The sequence below is a fragment of the Carassius auratus genome, chromosome 13 (assembly GCF_003368295.1).
Source record: "Carassius auratus strain Wakin chromosome 13, ASM336829v1, whole genome shotgun sequence".
Taxonomy (NCBI): Eukaryota; Metazoa; Chordata; class Actinopteri; order Cypriniformes; family Cyprinidae; genus Carassius; species Carassius auratus.
In genome coordinates this window covers 19,555,012-19,575,423 of record NC_039255.1, presented here as the reverse complement: position 1 = coordinate 19,575,423, position 20,412 = coordinate 19,555,012, and the positions used below count along the sequence as shown (strand labels likewise).

At 35.9% G+C, this 20,412-nt stretch overlaps 1 protein-coding gene across 32 annotated transcripts in view; it reads right to left on the bottom strand.

The window, feature by feature from the left end:
* LOC113112981 (collagen alpha-1(XIII) chain-like) overlaps positions 1-20,412 on the bottom strand; it is a 96,592-nt gene that overhangs the window by 22,222 nt on the left and 53,958 nt on the right. For 20 of the 32 annotated variants that reach the window (XM_026279010.1, XM_026279020.1, XM_026279019.1 and 17 more), the window contains 15 exons: positions 19,476-19,502; positions 19,151-19,177; positions 17,675-17,701; positions 17,518-17,544; positions 17,386-17,412; positions 14,407-14,472; positions 11,251-11,343; positions 10,683-10,724; positions 10,483-10,500; positions 9,982-10,008; positions 9,529-9,573; positions 7,266-7,292; positions 5,686-5,730; positions 696-731; positions 557-601 (listed from right to left, as the gene is read on the bottom strand). In XM_026279010.1, the coding sequence (XP_026134795.1) occupies positions 557-601; positions 696-731; positions 5,686-5,730; positions 7,266-7,292; positions 9,529-9,573; positions 9,982-10,008; positions 10,483-10,500; positions 10,683-10,724; positions 11,251-11,343; positions 14,407-14,472; positions 17,386-17,412; positions 17,518-17,544; positions 17,675-17,701; positions 19,151-19,177; positions 19,476-19,502 (579 nt within the window). Of the gene's footprint in view, positions 1-556; positions 602-695; positions 732-5,685; positions 5,731-7,265; positions 7,293-9,528; positions 9,574-9,981; positions 10,009-10,482; positions 10,501-10,682; positions 10,725-11,250; positions 11,344-14,406; positions 14,473-15,002; positions 15,045-16,350; positions 16,411-17,385; positions 17,413-17,517; positions 17,545-17,674; positions 17,702-19,150; positions 19,178-19,475; positions 19,503-20,412 lie in introns of all 32 variants that reach the window. The other 12 variants (XM_026279017.1, XM_026279024.1, XM_026279014.1 and 9 more) reach the window with 11 other exon arrangements.

Below are 20,412 nucleotides of genomic sequence, written 5' to 3'. Positions count from 1 at the left end.
TTTAATTTTTATTCAGCCTCTTTTTTTTTATTCTACACCCTGTCCTTTTCCTGTGGAACACTAAAGGTGATTTTAAAATCTTCTTAAACTATTAGATAAAAAAAAAAAAAAAAAACGAAACCTTAAAATGATAAAAACTAAAAATATATAATACATACACACTAAATGTCAACCTTTATAAATAATAATACAAATTACAAAAGCACATTTACTAAAAAAAAATTATTTACAGGAAAATAAAATATAGCTAACTCAAAATATGAATAAATACTAAAATAACTGTCAATAAGTTGGAGTAAGGTGCACGATTTGTATGGACCACTTTTTGGTGCTTTATTTTGTAATTTTGAAGCTTGCCAGTATCATTCAATTTAAAAGAATTGGCAAAATATCTTCAAAGATTAAAGACTGTGTTCCAAGTCATATAGCTTTGGAACGGCACATGGGTAAAATGAATCAAATTCACCATCAATAGTAAATATGACTTGTGGGTTTAAGATCATTATCAGAACACGCACTTATGCAAGAAATATCCACAGCACACATGTGGGTGTACCTTGTAGCCCCGTTTTCCAGGGATACCAGAAACACCTGCCTGACCCTTCATATCAACAGAAAAACCTCAATTACTTCCAAAATTTCATATGAACATTAAAATGTGTTAAAGCAACAACCACACCAAACCAAGCCTTTACCTTTCGTCCAGGGGCACCTGGGAAACCAGGCTCTCCCTGAAGGGTGCAAGACGTCAACATTAGAAAATCAAAAAGAAAGAAAAGGAAAACAGTGAGAATAGACCTGAAAACGTCCTCGAATGCTGACCTTCGAAAATCAACAAAGGAATCAGCATCATATATTTTGGAATTTCAACTGAAGATTATTCTCAATAATTATTCAGACAAACAGTTTGCTTCTATTGTAAACCCCCAAGGGTCTATCAGATGTCATAATTTCTATTGAAGCAATTAGACAGCACGCGCTGGTATCAATATTTAGATTGGCATGACAACGTTTTTGCTCTCCAGGCACGCAGAAAGCTGATCAGTAGCAGTGCCGCAATGAGTCGGCCCACAGTTGGTTTGTTATTAATAGTCAGGAGCACATGACAGCTATTTAATTCATGTCAGTTATCTCAAACTAATGAGCAGACATGAAGGCAGTAATCTATAGACACAGCTGCGGCTGCATGCGGACACTCCACCCATTGAGGTTGAGGGTGGCTGGGGTCTGACTGCTAGTGGCACCATCCGTATTTCTCCTGCCATCTCATTCCTCAAGTCTCAGACACAACTTTTTCAGTGTCAATAGGTGGGACGGTTATATGTGAGGTGCCTGTGTAATGAGCAATTAATCATGCTCTGGTGTGAAAGTTGCTTTACATACAATCACAACAGATAAAACTGAACTCTCAAAGGAGCTTGTTAGCAGTGGAATGCTTCTGGAGCACCATGCAGGGTTCTGGGAAAAAAGGATAGTTCTTTATAAAAGAATGGGCAATGGATGGATAGCAGTTGAAGTGAACTACCTTCACTCCTTGTTTCCCAGGCATTCGAGGCATCCCTAGCTCACCCTGCAAAATCAGCATTAATTACTCATCTTTTCTATACATAAATGGTTACATTCATGAGCCAAGTCCACTGATCTATAATAGAAAATCTCCTAACACTATCCCAACATGCATCCAGCTTGACTAGAAGACCATACTGGTTTACCACTAGACCAGCTTCAAACCACATCTAATCAGCATAATCCAGTATGAAAATTCAACTTTAAGCTGCTCTCTTTAGTAGGGTTATCAAACACACACACACAAACAGGTAGACCAGCACACATTCATTACATTACATGCTAGTGCCACAAGAGAAGCATTTTACAACATGTCCAAAAAGCTTCAACAGAAATCAATGCATGCCATTTGTAGAGGTCAAAGATGGCATGAAGACTCCAGTGAGTCTGAGCAGGGGTCAAGTGGCAGAGCCTAGTGTGGCATAACCCGCTTTGACAGGTGCAGCGGTCAGAGCTTGGAGAGAGTTGCAGGTTATCAAGAGAGCCAGACGCCATATGTGTGTGGTTTTTGAGAGGGTATTAATGATCCAAGGCACTCTAGTGTGCTTTTGGGCTTGAGACGAGACTGCTTGTCATACTCAGCTGCCTTCATCAACTCTGTCCAATCAGGCACCAGAACGGGTGACAGGGTTTGGACAAAGCAAAGAGTAATTTGTGTGTTTATCCGTGTTCCCAGTAGATGAAAGAGCCCGACTTCATGTTACTGTTCTGGTAAGGGAATGGAATGATGCCATGATTGTTGATCACTTTAATCGTGAAAGAGAGACACATGCTGAAAACAAGAAGTCTCTTTGATCTTCTTTATTTCCAATCAACTCACACCATTCCTCTAGGCCCCTCTGCCCATCGACATGTCTCCTTCAGCCCTGTCCGCTTCTATTTTAGACCGAATAGCGCTTGGTAAAGCAGAGGCTAGTGTGTGGACTGACAGCCTGCAAGTGATTTATGGGAGTGCTAATCTTCAGGCTTAAAACGATGAGGACGGAGCCTTTGGAGTTGAGGGGAACTCTGGGAAGGTGAGGAGAACCGTTATCAGCACTGAGGAGAAGTGGCTGCGTTCTTTGCTGACAAAGTTGATTCCTTCAGGGTTTGGTTCATAATAAGTAATGACTTACTTTGGCTCATATGAAAAATGAGAGCATGGTATACATGCTTGGCCCGAGGTAAAAAGAGAAAACAGAAGAATGGAATTTCCAAACGAAACCTAACAAGTAACCATTTATATACATCAAGATGCATCATATACTACTCAAGTTCTTTAAGACACAAAGGGTCCTTGTCTTAAAGAGGCAGTGTGTAATTTTGAGGCACTAGTAGCAACAAGAGTAATAGTAATCTGTTTGAATTTACATTCTGACAAACTTCACAAAATGTTTGATTTATACTTTTAAAAGAATGATCATAAATCCAACATTTTGTGAAGAACATTCACCAAGGCTGCATTTATTTGCTCAAAAATACAGTAACAACTATAAAAATGTGAAATGTTATTGCACATTAAAATAACTGTTTTCCATTTGAATGCATCTTAAAATATCATTTATTCATGTGATGGTAAAGCTGATTTTCAACACCATTACTCCAGTTTTCAGTGTCACATGATCCTTCAGAAATCATTCTAATATTCTATTATATTGTAATATATTTGCTGCTTACTATCAGTGTTGAAAACCATTGTGTTTGTTGTTTTTAATAGAACTATTTGTAACAATTTAAATGTCTTTACTGTTACAGTTTATTCATTTCATACATCCTTGTCATTTATTCTGTTGTGCCAGCTTCATGTAGCTGTAAAACCCAATAACTGTAATGCATGGCCTCTCCCGATTTATTGCTTCAAGAGCCCTTGGGTTCTCTGTTTTACCAATGTCAAAGAGAACGAAAAAAAAAAAGGCTCTCATTTGATCTCTGAGGTCCTGCATTTTAAATTCATGTCACGCCATCATCTCTCATTCCTACTTGACATAAGAGTTTACTGGCAGAGGAATCACATGTGTTATATGAGTGAGTGTCTTTCACTGTATTTGTGCACACTTCATTTTTAATGACTGTATCTTCATTTTTAATCACTGTATTTTCTTGTTGGAGAGAAAAGCAGACAGTCTCACTTAAAACCGATGAGGCTCACCTGCTTTCTGGCAGCATATGTAAAAGGAATTAATTTAGTAAATAACATTTATTTTGTCTTTTAATGCATGGATTGGAACATACAGAAAAGCAAAGATACTGCAGATGTGAACTGTTTAAAATGTATCCCAGGATGCACCACACTGAGTCAGTCGAGCAGAGCTGAAATGTTTAAACATTTTGGTCACTATATATTTTTATTTCATAGTTTTGATTACTTAAATATTATTCTAAAATGGTAATGATAATATTAATAACATAGAAAAATTAAAAATTTCTCGAGCAGCAAATCTGCATATTAGAATGATTTCTGAAGGAACATTTGACTAATGATGCTGAAAATTCAGCTTTGATCACAGGAATAAATAAAATTGTACAATATATTATAACAAAAAGCATTTATTTTAAATTGTAATAAGTACTATTGTTTTTACTGTTTTTATCAAATAATTGCAACCTTGGTGAGCATACGAGACTTTCAAAAACATACAAATTACCTTACTCATCCCAAACCTTTGAATAAAAGTGTGTGTATGTTATTTTCCGTCCAACATATTAAAACTAGCAACATACACACAAGCAAACTATCCTTCATCCCCAAACTCAAACAAAAACTGTTCCTGCATTCAATTAGAGGCAGTGATCATGTGGTATATATATATAAATGTAGAAAAAATACTAAATATAGCACTGCTGTAGATGTGCTTATTCATCTGTCAGCTCCCCAGATGGTGTGTCTGCAGAGTCTGATGATGAAAACATTCATATATTTAAACACAGCACTCAAATGCAGAAACACAAAGCACTGTCATGACAGCAGACCTAACAATCAGAGTATGGCAGCACATGTTTGGCAGGGACTACGGCAGGTAGAGAAAATAAGTGTGCTAGGTCCATCAAGCTGAGTGTAACAGGGGACTCTCAAACAAACAGAAGGATGAGATGCCTGTAAATCAGACGCACAGGTGCTCCGCTGAAGGAAGTAGGGAATGTCTTGAGCTTGCAGCCTGTTTTTCTCTTAGCGTACAATCCCTCTGCTCTCTCAGCATGAATCCAGGACTGAGTCATATGTCTCTGTGCACATCCTGGTTACAGTTGCAAAGCATTTGTCTTGCCTTCAGCTCTTGTGAGTCCTCACTTTGGTAACGTTCTGTCATTATTGAATCCCTGTGTATTGAACGGATCAAAACTTCTTGTCTGTAGCTCTCGACCTCTGGGTACTTGTATAGCGCTTATATAATATTTTTAAATGGTTTTTTTTATGGTTACCAAGGCTGCATTAATTTATCCAGAAATACAGTAAAAAGCCTGCACTAATACTGTGAAATGTTATTGCAATTTAAAATAACTGTTTTGTATTTGAGCTGAATGCAAAGCTGTATTTTCAGCATCTTTCCTTCAGTTTTCATTGTTACATGATCCTTCAGAAATTAGTATAATATGCTAATTTGCTGCTCTAGAAACATTTCTTATTATTATCAATGTTGAAAACAGTTGTGCTGCTTAATATTTTTGAGAAAACAGATATCTCCACTAAAAAGCAAATAATAATGAGAACCAAAATTAATAATTGAGCCCAATTTAAATGGATAATAACTAAGCAGCAAATCAGCATATAAGAATGATTATTGAAGGAGCATGTGACCCTGAAAACTGGAGTAATGATGCTGAAAATTCAGCTATGCATCACATGAATAAATTACATTATAAAAATTACATTATATTCAAAGAGAAAATGGTAATATTTAGCAATATTACTGTTTTACTGTATTTTTGATCAAATAAATGCAGACTTTTTGAGACAGATGAGCATAAGGCACTTCCTTCACAAACATAAAAATCCAAATTCTATCAAAGTTTTGGAAGTGTATCCAAGAGGTTTCAGAACATCATGCAAAAATATCACGATAGTTAGATTTTTGCTTTTTACACGCATACAAACAAATAATCCAAAGTTAAATGCGCAATAAAACTGTTTCTCAGGCAGAGTACCTTTTCCCCCTTCTCTCCTCTTTGCCCATTCATCCCTGGTTCACCCTAGACAAATGCACAGATGGGGACATCTTCAAGAGAGCGACACACACACACACACACACACACACCTCACAAATACACACAAACTGCTGGAAGGCAACGGCAGCACATATGCAGACATGGGACATGTGAGTGATCCTAAAGAAAGTCATGAGATGAGAAAGCGTTTTCTTCTGCCACACTCTGAAGCCAGAAGCAATAAATCGATGAAGATGATGATCAAGAGTAATCCTCTGATCCTGTGCGCACCAGGACGATTTCACTATGGGGCTCATACAGGGTGGTCGGGGGGAGTCAGTAGGAAATGAAAATTCCATCAAATTCAGGCTAGTAAAGGAGTTCAGCGAGACACAGAGTACACATAAGATGTCTGGCCATGGACTCAACCTCTGCTTCCTCTCTCGTCTGAACACAGGGTTTATTAAACACACCATGAAATTGTTTGGCAAGCACTGTTTTCTTTCCTGTGTTGTATTTTCTACTGAAACTGGATTGGGCAGGACATACAACATATAAAAAAAAAGAAATAGCTAAAGTTTAGCTAAATGTCTTTAGCTACAGTAGCCTACATCACAGCCACAGAATGATATGCTATTTTCTAGTCAGAGGCAGTTGGTATTAGGCAGTTTTTGTTTAGTATTATTTAAATACTATTACAGTATTTGTGATTTATATAGTATTTTATAATGAACCCACTTTTTACTATATTTTTATATATTCAATTTTTGCTATTTAGCTTTAAATGTAGATGTTTTAGTTGCAATTAAAAAAATGCACAGTGCAGGATTACTTGCTTTGTTCATTTAAATGTACAAATGCTAAAAGGACATTTTTGTTTATTTTATTTAAACATTAAGTAAAGACAGTCAGAATAGCTGTATCATATAGCATCTATTTCTGCATCAGCAGGTGTAATCTTTACGTGCCTCCCACTCCTGTGTACAGGACAAAAGTCTCCCCAGTGAGAAATAGTGTAAGCACTCTAGCAGATGCATGTCTTTAGTAGGAGAAATGCCTCGCATGTGATACATTTCGATTTACTCTTTACAGAACACTGCTCATTCAAGATGCTTCAGCTAATTAATAGGTTAAAAATCTGCTTGGAATCTAACTAGATATATCTATCAAGATGTATTGAATGTTTGGTTTTAATAAACCACAAAAATGAGATAAAAATCAAAACTGAATGAGAACAATAATAAATGTAAAGTGAAGTGTGCAATTTATGTGTCACAACACGCAATTGCAAGTTGGTTTGCCATTGGCTGATCAAACAGTTAGTCCCGCCCTCAAACTTAAGGTATTGGTTGAGTCAATGTTGCCATGTTGGGCAGGTTGAGATCAAACAAACAGACCAATGTTTTGATGCCACTATAAAGAAGGGATATTCACCTTACAAACAAGTTACTTACAGTTTAGCATTTTAACCCAGAAAAAATGATTCATTTCACTTTTAAACTTCCAACCATTATAAGAAAATGTTCATATTTAAACCAATGAAACAAAAACAGCAATAGCAAGAACCACGTGTTCCTTACCTTAATTCCTTCGTCTCCTTTAATTCCCTTAAGAGAAACAGAACAGACAAAGTGACCAATATGCTATTAAATGCAAAAATAACTTCTAATAAGTCAAAAAGTGTCATAAGTCAAAGGTCATAATGTTGACCTGCTTTTCCTTGGTCTAAAACAACTCATTTACATCTATCAGAGCAACAGTTTCAGTTCACAACATCTTTATTTATGAATAACCCATTCAGTCTCCTATTTAGAGGAGGAATTGTTAGATCAAGCATTTCTTTTCTTGTCATATTCAGTGCCGTATGGCTTGGCAGCCCTGAGTAAATAGCTAAACATCCATGACGGTAACAGACAGTCATGTTTCAGAAATAAAGTCTCATGGGACAAAAGGAAAAGTCAGCCGCTGATTAATTGTCCTGGTAATGTGCCGAATAACGTGTCTTCTCTGATTTTAACCATTTAATTATAAATCCATTAACTTGGCCCTTCGCCTCTCTCACATTAATTAATTATTTTAATTTAAAGATCTAAAGTCTGTTTTCCAAGTAGAAATGTTAGACCAGAGAGTAGATAACCTAATTTCACAGTGGGAGAACACATTTTAGCCTGCCTCCACAAGTCTCCGGTTTTGTAAGCATTCATGAGCTCAGCACCATCCAATATCCAGAAGGTGGAGTAATTGTGCAAAATAACTGCTTCTCTGTTTCAGTACAAAATATTTCACCTGAGCTAGTGTAGTAATGTGATGGGTAGTATGGTGTCCTATACTCACAATTTGTGCTCTGCATTTAACCAAAGTGCACACACACACACACACACTGTGAACACACACATGGAGAAACTTCTATCTATCATATAGAAGAATTTTCCGTAAGCTCACTGTATGAAATGTTTACTATCAAGCTTTAGCTATTGACTGGGGTGCGTGTGTTGGGCAAGAACAACATGGCTGATGGAAGAAAGCTCAACTTCACAAAGGTAGATTTCAAAGGGAATGGTTATTCAGGTTGTTCCAGAGTTCACATGTGTAAAAGTGTATCACAAATCCAAGATTGAAAACTATATAGTAATAAACTAAATTATAATAAACTAAATTATACGTGGTTTTCGTGCCAAAATGTATCCCTCACAAAGTGTCAATCACTGCATTTTTAACTGCACACTGTTTGACCCACTGTTCTATTCTGTGCTTTTCTGAAACAAGTGTGGAAGGAGGTGGAAAGATTGTTGTGTGTGAAGGAAACAAAAATGACTGTTCTGTTTAAGTTTATTTTTTAAGAAATTCATATTTTTTTATTTAGAAATGGTGCATTAAATTAATCAAAAGTGACAGTAAAGCCATTTTAATGTTATTTTTAATAAATGCTTTTATTTTTTATACATCAAATAAAATAAAATAAAATAAAATATATCATGGTTTCCACAGAAATATTGATAATAATAAAGAAATCAGCATATTAGAATGATTTCTGAAGGATCATGTAACACTAAAGAGTTATGTTGCTGAAAATTCAGCTTTGCATCACTTTGAATAAATTTGATTTTAAATGTATGTAAATGTATTCAAATCGAAGCAGTTGTTCTAAACTATAGTAATATTTAGAACAACATTTTACTGTTTTTATTGTGTTTTTGATCAAATAAAAGCAGCCTTGGTGAGGGTAAGATACGTCTTTTATAAACATCATTAAAAAACAATTACTGTAGCGTATTAAGTGCTTTTCATAGCATTAGACTAAGCCCCATTTACTATCTTAATTCAATCCTTCATTACCTCAGGGGCAATGCACTCAATGACTTTAGAGCTAAGCACATTGCTCAAGGGGAAGACAGTAAAACCCCAAACAGATGCTGTTATCACCAACCTTCGAAACTTTGAGCAATCCCTCTAGTGCTCCAACGGTAGTTAGTCTGGTAACCCAAACAATAAAGGTGCTGTCCAACTGGCTTAATAAAAACTATATGATTTGGGTATCTGATGTCAGACTGTTTTAGATAACACCCTCTTCAGTTGAAGGACTGATTAAAGACAGAAACAAGTATGTAATTTAAATACTTCGGTGTTTCCTACATCCTTCACAAGCTTCAATCTTTTTTATGGACACAACAACATTCTGGAGAAAGCTAGTAAGCTTTGAATCTGACTCAAAGGGGGCTGTCAATCTGAAGTTACCCTCTGCGGTGGGATTATGATATGAGTTGACCCAGAAGTGATGGGTGACTTGTGGAGCAGGTTAATTATTTAAGCTGCTAAATCCAGTCAAAGGTTACAGATTCCTACCTTGGAGCCTTCAGGTCCACTTGGACCGGCTTCACCACGATCACCCTGAGGGATAAGGACAAAATTGGTTAGAGAAAGATGGCCACGCAGGATGAATTGTGTTCTGTCTTATCCACCAATATTTTAATCTGTGCTCTAGCATGACTTTATAGTGATGTGCTGAATTTCTTTTTCCACTAGCATATAGCGAATTATGAGTTTCACAATCAGGGCTCTGCCCTGTAGCTTAGTGGTTTTCAATCACTGAATGATTAATTGATACGTCACTCCCTCAAAGCTCCGCTTAATTCCTGAAGGTTCCTCTGAGAAGAAGGATTCATTTCGAAACCGCTTTGTTTAAGTAATCAACTGCAGTGCCAGATTTCTAGTCCTAAAATGTGGGATTTGACGAATGGCTTTTCAGATAACACAAACAATAAAAGTCTAGTCGCGTACTTTGATAGACAGACTCACCTTTTGTCCAGGTACACCAGGTTCACCCTATAAAAAAGAGAAGAAAAAAACAAAGACCTCTATTTGCTCTTTTTATTTGTTTCATACAGTCGGAGCTATCCAGCTGTAAAACGGGCAATAAGCAGAGTGGTATTCCTTTATTGGGAACTTCATGTCCAAAGGAGAACGCTTCTAGTTACAGCTGTTATATAGACTGGCAGACAATCTTTATAGAAAGCTGAAATGTGTTCTATATGGGACTAAAGCTTCTAAATAAAGTACAATTAAAATTCCCCAGTCTAAAATCATTTAATGCATCAGGGGAAATACATACTTATCGAGCAGCTACACGGATAATCAATTATGGCGTATCCACCCCTTCTGTGCTGGCAAAGACCGAGCAGACCCACCCTGTAGGCTGCTGAACTGTGTGTGAACTTCTTGTGAGCCTGTTTATGACTCGCCTGTGGAAAATACTATCATTGCAGAGCAGCTGGACAGCTGCGTGCTTTTCGAGCTTACCTTCAGCCCCGGTAGCATCTACAGATGAAAGAAGAAGAAACACACTTTCAGTTTTAGTCAAGTATCTGAGTCCAACATACTTTCAGTTTGAAGCATAAATTGTCATATGGAGCATTACCGACTTCTGAGTTTATTTAACTTAATTTCAAGTATCTGTATTAGGAAGGTAAGGATGACAATGCATGTACTCAAACAATCACCTTTGGGTCTTTTCCAGGTTTTCCAGGTTCTCCGGGTTTTCCCTATGCCAGAAATAAAGCAAATGCTCAAAACAGGAATGTGCAGTCATAAGCACACATGAAACGAAGAGGTTTGTTTTGCAATAACAAAAAATGGTGTACATTGTCCAAATAAATAAACAAATAAAGCTTATTTTTGATGTGAGGGGGTGCGTGATAAATATCATCCAATAATAAAAGCGCCTCTCGTCAGTAAAGCCGGTTCTCAAATCAACGGTAAATTCCCTCAGGTGTGTGATTTCACATAGAGCAGCTGTTAGTACACAGAGCCGTTGTTAACTGACTAGCTTTGATATTTCGATATTTATCGCGCACCCCTAGTGTGAGAAATAAGAGACTGCAATATTATGGCCTAAGACTATGACTGGCACAGTTACTGTGCCACAAAAATATTTGACTGCAGAATACCATAAAATAACAATTTCATGATATATCATGTTCCAGAGAGCTCTGGAATAAATTATAGAGTTTTGTTTAAAAAAAAAGAAGAAAAAAAAAAGACTAATGCAGATGATTTTCAGCGACTTACCATGGGCCCACTAGCACCAGTTATTCCAGGAGTCCCTGGAGGCCCCGGGGGGCCAGGAGGTCCCGGTGGTCCTTGGGCTCCGGGCTCACCCTGCTGAAAGACAGTAAGTTAGCATCTGAGATAAAAAAAAAGTACCGTTTATAACATCAGAGGCAGGAAGGTCCACTCCGATTTAAATCTAGTAATTCACAATAATCAGATATGAAATTTTGTCGATGGAATGTCTACTCAAAATATTTTATAAAATTTGATTTTTTATATATATATATATATATATATATATATATATATATATATATATATATATATATATATATATATATATATATATATATTTATTCACAATAATTCACTGATGAAACAGAGGATTTGAAGCGGAGAGGAACCGAAGGCTGAAGGTTGAGTTGAAAGTCAAGAGTCAGGATGAGATGATTGATGTGGTTATTCTAGTTTACAGAGTACCATGTTTGGGGAAAAAAGAATGAATTTTAATAATAATAAATGTAAATTTGGAAAAAATACAAATGTACACTTTAATGCTTTTAAGAAGCACTTCAGGGACCCCTTCAGGGACCCACTGACCCACTGACCATAATGGTTTCAACTTTGCAAACCCTATGATATTGCTTGTGGCCTCACAGATCTTCTTCAGTGGTTCTCAGCTGGTTTTGTTTCAGGACCCAATTTAGAATTGTACATCAAATAGTTATGTAACTTGTATGTTAACATGTTAACATTGTAACTAAATGTAACTTGTTAGTTGTACAAAATAGAATTTCAATGATTTTGTTCTTTTGGGAGCCAATAAAAACAAAACACACTGTGGTAGGCCCAACACATGTTTCTCCTCGTTATAAGTGAACACAAATTCCCTTTAGTCCAAGTCATGTTGCTGTGAGCCAAGTTTGATTAGACATGCAGCCTTTGACATAAACAACAAACTATACAATTTTTCTCCTTTTTAATGGTTAATAAGTCTATTTATTTTGTAATTCCAGGCAGTTGCATAGCTTTTCTTTGGTGTGCCATTTTTTTTTTTTTTTTCACCAGTTGAAAACCACCACTCTACATGATCCACTCATGTCTCGGCTCCTTCTCAGCAAGAGGAGACCTTCAACACAGAAGAAGACTAAACAAAATCGTCTACAGGAAAGTGTCCTGTATTTACACAGTGAAAGGGATGTGAAATTAGGAAATAAGACTGGACTAAACAATATCCTGCTATTCCTGAGTAGACCAAAAGCAGAACTGATTATTTAAGATTCTGCTGTGTAATTTTTTTTTTTTTAAGTCTGTATTCTACATTAAAGAGGTCTAATCTGCACTCAGAGAACTCAGTGTATTTATTTAAAGTCTGCTACTATAGACAGAAAATTAAGACCTCTTATATGCATGTAGAAGACTGATTAACCACAAATAGCGCTGATACCGTGACAAAGAGAGGCCTTTCTTTAATGCAGCCTCTGTTCAGTAGCACTCTGAAGCTCAATGAATCCGGAACACATCCATCAGATTCAGATCCATATTTTATCCATTTATTTCTTGACAGGTCTTGTCTAGATTTGATTTATGAGGCCAGATGTAGATCTATTAAATGGACACATTCCATGATCTCCATCCAATGCACAGACCCGACCCAAACTGAAGACCCAGCCAATCAGCTGCAGAGTTCTTTCCCTAACACTGTGGTCTTCAACAGTCTGTACCATTGTCTCCAAACATGGTGCTCTAAATTGGTGCACACAGACTACACACCTGTAGAAATAAGATGGAAGACGGATGCCAACTGTGGTCAACCTGTGCCAGGGTCACTTCCTGGAGCGGGCAGTAAAAGCATAAAGCCTCTTAATAAAGCCAAAGTGGAGGCTGACATCTCCCTTTAAAAGGAGGACAGACTCATATTGCTGCCAAATAAGCTCTCTCATTCTTTAGTTATCTTTGAAAGTCGTTGTGCGAATTTGTATGATTTGTTAATATGACAGAAGTCTTGCTCACTGTTCACAAAGAGATTTGATGAGTAACTGTAGACTTACTAAGAATATAAATGTACATTGTGAGCTTATAAACACCCAATGAAATGGCTTAATGACTGTAGTTTAGTTTTCATTTTAGAGAACAGCTAAATATTATTTTTTTTTTTAAACATGCCGATGAGTTTTGGATTGTTTTCCATGAAGATATATATTTTTTTAATTAACTGGAAGTTAATTGGTATCAATTTCAGTGTTCTATTTGTTAACGTTAGTTAATGCAACATCTAGAATGAAATAAAGAATACTTTATACTATTTATTAATATTGGTAAAATATAAACAAATGAATATATTTGTAGCATGTTGTATAAACTAACATCAGTTAATATGGGAACATTTTTATGTGTCATTGTTACAGGTTAAATGTATTAAATGACGTGATAGTAAATTATGCATAATTACAAGAAACACTAAACCAAATCCTAAGCCTACAATAATAAGCACATGTAGTTAATTCCTATTACTCAGTACATATTTGTTACTAGGACAAAGAATTTAATATTAATCTCTATTGTAGAATTCTTTAAACATTTATGTTTATTGTTCATTATACATGATGCATTAACTTATGTTAACAGATTGTAATGTAACTTTGCCTCAAAGTTGGCAGATGTGACCTGATTTCATGGGGTCTTTAAAATCATCTAAAATCTAAAACATCTCAAATTCTCTAGAACTTGTATTTTCAGTCCTTTATTTCCAAAATAATCTCTGAAATAGTATTGCAATACCATTCAGATGCTATCTTTAAAAAAAACTTGAACAATCCCAAAATTTGCCCAACATTATAATAGGACTAGACATAAGGATAATCCATTATGTATTAGTGACTTTTATTGATGTCCTGTTAAAACAGAGAGAGAGAGCCTCACAGAAGCTCTTCCTGTGGGGTAGGGTTTATATACCTATAAATCTTGTGAATTGGACATTATTTTAGGAAATAAGTGTATTTCAAGTGGACTATGTCATTTCATGACAATGGAACTATTGGCTATGATATTTGTCTAGAGCTCAGTAACTGTTACTGGCCTCAGGGAGGGTCACTAACAGGCCCGGCTGGCAGAGGCTGGACGCAGGTTGGCATCCATAGGGAAGGGGTGCGAGGGTGGCAGAGAGAGATATACCTTGAGGCGCTTTAGGATTAGAGGGCTTATTGAGGGCATGTTGCGGACGGTGATGGGCAACATCTGCTGAGGTCACAAAGCACAGGTGGGCCACGGTGCACAAAACCACCAGGAAGCCAAAGGAAAGAAACAGGCCAGAAAGAGGAAGGGAGGGTGAGGGAAAAACAGAAAAACAAGTGAAAAAGAGAGTGAACAGTGAGGAAAAAGCAAGGGCATCGAGGAAGAGAGAGATTAAGTTGATAAAGGAAAAGACAGAGGCAAAAGGATTCAGCAGTCACAGGTCCATCAGAGCGGATTAAACACAATTAATCATCAAAAAGCTGGTAAAAGATTTATGTTCAATAATATGCAGTTCAAACAAATTGTATCGACTTCCTAGTCCACTTTTTGTAAAGTCTATGCAATGCCAATGAATTAATTTTGATAATCGAGAGTTACAGCCTTCTTAAAACATTTGCATATCAAACATTATCATTATCAGTGATAATGTTTCTGTCTTCATTTCCACTGTGATGGCATCTGTGACTCTGCAGCGATGCTGTGTAGATCAGGCTGGATTCAGTCTTGCCACAAAGAGAGTTTCGCAACGGACTTACTGTGGCCTGTCCTCCAGCACAGGCGTTGACAATACGGCGTTTCTGTTGAGATCAGCAGCATTGCAAAATACAGATTGAAGAGTTATTGAACCATAGATATACCTTTAATAACTGGTGTTACCTTAAATACAACTTGCCTTCTTGGGAGTTGCCTGTATTTCATATCTCTGTTTAATGGTTTACACATAAAAATTGCATCCCAAAGGACTGAAGACTACTTTGTAATTCTAATTCATTCAAATGTTGGTTACATTTTTAAAAACCCTTAAACATTTTCTTTATTTCCTGGTTTAAATGGAAAAAAATACAACATTTGTAATAGGGATTCAGATTTTGGGACCGTACTGTGAATGAAAAATACACTACCATTCAAAGGTTTTGGGGTTTGTAAGATTTGTCCTTTACATTAATATTGTGAAATATTATTACAATTTAAAATAACCATTGTCTATTGGATTATATTTTAATATAGAATTTATTCCTGCGATGCAAAGCTGAATTTTCAGGATCATTATTCCAGTCTTCAGTGTCACATGATCCTTCAGAAATCATTCTAATATGTTGATTTAATAAACATTTATTATTATTATCGATGTTTAATCAACGTTTGTGAAAACAATTCTGCATTTATTTTCAGGATTATTTGAAGAACAGAAAGTTGAAAAGAACACAATTTATTTAAAATATAAATCTTTATAGTATTATTAATGGTTTAGTGTCACTTTTAGTAACATTACAGTAACATTCAATAATTCAAATAAAATATATAAATATATTATAATTCATATATATTTTGAAAAAGCAATATTAAGTAAAAATTCATTGATCAATGCATTTTTACTAAATTGGCTCACTGAATCGAATGAATGTTTGCTCGATGAATTTTAAAGTAAGGCGATTGTGTGAGTGTTTTTAAGTGTTCTTGTCTCCCTGCAGAAGGTTTTTCATCAGTTTACCAGAAAGTCACATTATGTTAAGATACTCTATCCATAAGGAGGCCAATCAAAATATTAAAGACACATAATATTTATGTATTTAAAATTTGGATGCATTTTTGATGCAATATAAAGTTACAGTTGCATAGAGTACCTTAAAATTATATACCACAACCATAAAAGTTCCCTGAGAAGGCCAAAGAGAAAGCAGGAGAACAGCTGCATGTTAAGATGTGTCATTATAAATTCCCACAGTGTTTTCAATCAGTTATAATAACAGGCACTATTCTGCACCTCCAGCAGTACACGTGAATAAGCTAGAGCATGGTTCTCAGCTACGTCTCTCTTTGCAGCAGGACTGTAACACACATATCACGGTATTAGGGATGAGGGACAGCGAACAGACCACAAACCTTTAACATTAGAGTCTGACTGGAGCGCAAAGCTGCCAGCGTTTTCATCTGGAGCCCCTGCTTAAAATGTCCCAACATACAAATACATGGATATAGATACACACACACACACACACACACGTACACACACACACATTCAAGTGATAATTCCCATATTTGTTCCACCACTGCAGGGTGTATTCTTTCAGTCTAGTGTAGTGACCTCTGGGTTTAACCCTAACTGCACAGAACCTATAGTACACAACCACCCAAATAGACCACCCTTATGTGCAGCTTTCTAAATAGTCTACTGCCTCCCATGTGGTCCAGCCGACATGCATGAAAAACAGCTCTGTTTTGATCTGATATGGACAGATCAAATACTTAGAAAGTAGACTATCAGCTTGTGTCCTGCCGCTATTACTGTTCTTTCTTTTTCAAGCCAAACACAGATTCAGTAGAAACATTTACTTCCAAGGCTATTTTTCTCTTTTTATATCGCGTGCTGTTTTTAAGATCATATAATTGCTAAAATAGCTTCAAAAGGCCCAAATTACTTTTAAATAGGCCAGGGCTGTTACCAAAACCCCTGTCCACCACATAAGAAGCTTGGCCGACTTTAACAGAGAGCCTTATCAAGTCCAATTCAGTAGGCTTTTGGTAAAATTGCCTTGTTTACATGAAACTGTGATTTCCCCGAGATAGAGTTGATCAAGTTTGAGGCCCTGACTTGGCACGTGCTCATGTGCTGCCTATCTGAGACAACATCCAAGCTGTCAATCTACTGTTCCTGCCCCCCCCCCCCTCCTTTTAATGTCTCTAATTTAACTGCAAAACATATTGTACATGTCTTTTTAAGGGAAAACATCATAAATCACTTTGACAAATAAAAGAGTATCATGTAAACTGTAATGAAACTGTATGTTTTGAATCTTCCAGCGCTCAGCACCAGATAACCTTTGAATCGTATTTGGTAATCGTATTTTAATACAAAAATGAACTGTGTTTTTGATATCACAATATCAATTCAATAAGTTCAATAAAAGATTTGCTCACCCTGTGAGTGTAGTCACCACATACACCCTAGGAATAAAAAAAAAAAATACATCACACACAGTCCTCTAAGGGCATTTCACAAATTATAATAAAATTAGCTGCTATTTTAATGCCTTTCATGCATGATTTTACCTTCTCTCCTTTTGGACCAGGTTCACCCTGAAAAATAAGAGTTGAACAAAAACTTAAAGTCCCTCAAAAAACTAATTTATGCATAACATTCCACTCCCACATAAAAATGGTGTGAGATTATCACTATATAATAATACATATTAAAGCAAATGCTTACTGGTACTCCTTTAGGACCACGAGGACCCTGGAAAAATAATCAGAATAACAATATGGAAGTGTTACTCGATTGTCCATGGTTTTCCTGATTACAAAACCTCTCAGCCATAACATGCACAAAAAAATCCTTATACTGTAAATTAATTTCTTAATTTAAACCTTTTTAATTTATTTTTTAAGTGCTAAAACTGAAGCTAAATTTTGCTAGAGGTAGCTTTAGTAGGTTAACAGGAAAAGCAAAAAAATAAATATTTTTTTATTTTATTTTTAAGTGCTAAGGTGAAGCAAAATTTAGCTTTAGGAAGCTTTAGCAGGTTACAATTGTCATTTTGTGCTTGTATGGTGGGCATTAAAAAACAATGTCCCACAATGCATTATGCTCTCTTAAATAAACATGTAATCCACAGCCTTAGAGCAGACAGCTAGATTGATGAATACACTACCATGAACAAATAAGCAAATGTGGAGCATGAATAATCTGAGTAGAAACTTGTCAATAAAAGAAGAACATTCCAGCTTAGGTTGTATTTGGGTAACCTATGTATTATTTATTAGCTCAATGCGGTATGTTCAAAAGCTCAGCAGGGGCCGTTCAGCTCTGAGGCTGTCTTATAAAGGTGTCATTTCAGAAAAAGTTATTTTCTTTTATAGTTTCTACGCTTGCCATTTCACACAATGCTATAAAAGAAAGAACATAGATGTTGTATTATGTTTCACAAGGAATGGTTTAAAGTGCACAGATTGGAAGCATAATGTCTCTGCCCATTGTCTTTCATCACGTTAAAGAAAGATGTGGACTCTATTTTTTCAAATTGCAGTTTAAGAGGACAGAGCCAACCCAATGTCCTTGTTTTAATACCACAGGTGGCCAAAGTCATACAGACATTGACTTAAAGTCACGTTTGACAATCCCCACTGAATTGAATGTTTTAGCAGCCTCTCTTCTCGCACACATACCACCATTTAGTCACTATCCATAAATCAAACTAGAAGAGTGTTGTCCTTGTGAATTTATATGGCCATGCTTACAGCCTAGATAAACATCACTGTAACAAGCCATCTTGAAAATAAATGGCTCAACTGGTCAGTTTTATAGACACTGACAGTGTTTTTTTTTTTTTGTTACGTTTGACTTTTTTACATATTTCTCTTTATGACATATGGTTTTTATTCCAACAGTATTTCATTACTGAAAGAAAACATGACAGATTTTATTAAGCTAAAAGTGTCCTTTTAAAGTATTTAAATTTGTATTTTAACACTTCACTTAATTCCAGCCAAGGTTAAAATGTCTTTTCTTAAGATCCCATTCATAGGAAATTGGTTTTGCACTGCACCTTTAAAGACAGTTAATAATGGCAAAAAAAAAAAAAAAAAAATATTTTTTATATATATATATATATATATATATATATATATATATATATATATATATATATATATATATATTAATAATAATAATAGTAAAAATGCTTACCGCGTCACCCTTTGGACCATTCTGTCCCTGTAAGATGAAAAAAAAAAATATATAAGTTTGACAAAGGAAAAATATCCATTCTCTTTAATCTTTTTTTATGTAGTACAAATCACTGCATTCGTTGTGCACATATTGTTATTCAATATATATTAATGATGGTGACAAAAGAGAATTTATTACAATAATTAGCATAATTATTATTACCATGATTATTCTCTTCATTGTCGAGATGACGGTCAATTATCAATTACTGCCAAGTAATTTAATACAAGGGTTCGGAGGTTCCAATTACTGAAACATTTGTAAGGAATAAAGCGTAACTCACATGTTTCCCGTCCAAGCCAATGGGGCCCTGGAAAAAAAGTGGGAGAACAGCAGATTGGTGACATTGTGATGGCACAAAACAGCTCAAATTCTCCTGTCTAGACTAGCTGACTAATATGAAAATTTTTATCGAAAAAAGGTATTTCCTTGAGGGTCAGGCCAAGGCAGAGGTGACGCATAAAGACTAGAAAAACTGTGGGTATTGTACTTTAATTCTTTGTATCCAATGTGTCCAGCAGATCAGTGATCATGCAGAGTAATAAACACCTAAAAAGTGATTTTAACATCCAGAGCATGCAGACTGCCTATAGAAAGGGCGCAAGGGCATTTATACACCTTACAGTGCCTATATACATCACATTATCCCACTTCAGTGGTTTTCAAGCCCTGAGTCCCGGCACTCCCGTGGGTCACCAAGATGATGTAAGGAAAATGTATACATGTATGTAACAAAGTTTAAGACTCAGGGAAGAAGGAAGCGGGATCTGACCAACATAACTTTAATAACAAAATAAACATAAACAACAAAACAAAAAGTAAGCGGCAGCCACCTCAAAGCAGACTCTAGTGTGTTTGCACTCTAGAGATCATCAAAGGTTTCTATTCACAACGTGTTTTTTCAGCAATGAACACTGTAGCCCATCTGTTGATTTCTGGAACGCGATGGCCAATCAGAGCTGTTTCAGTTAGTCACAATCCACTCACCGCTCAAAATCCCAGAGTTCTGCAAGCTTGTGAATCCTCTTATTATAACCAACAAAATGTGGACGTGATCCAAATAATAGATTCAGTATGCAGTACATTGAATATAATCACATTTTCTGAGATTGTGATAAACTGAAATGAGTGAGAGATTTTCGGTGGTTATAAATGGAGCGCTCTTTGCACTTTTCTATCTATCTATCTATCTATCTATCTATCTATCTATCTATCTATCT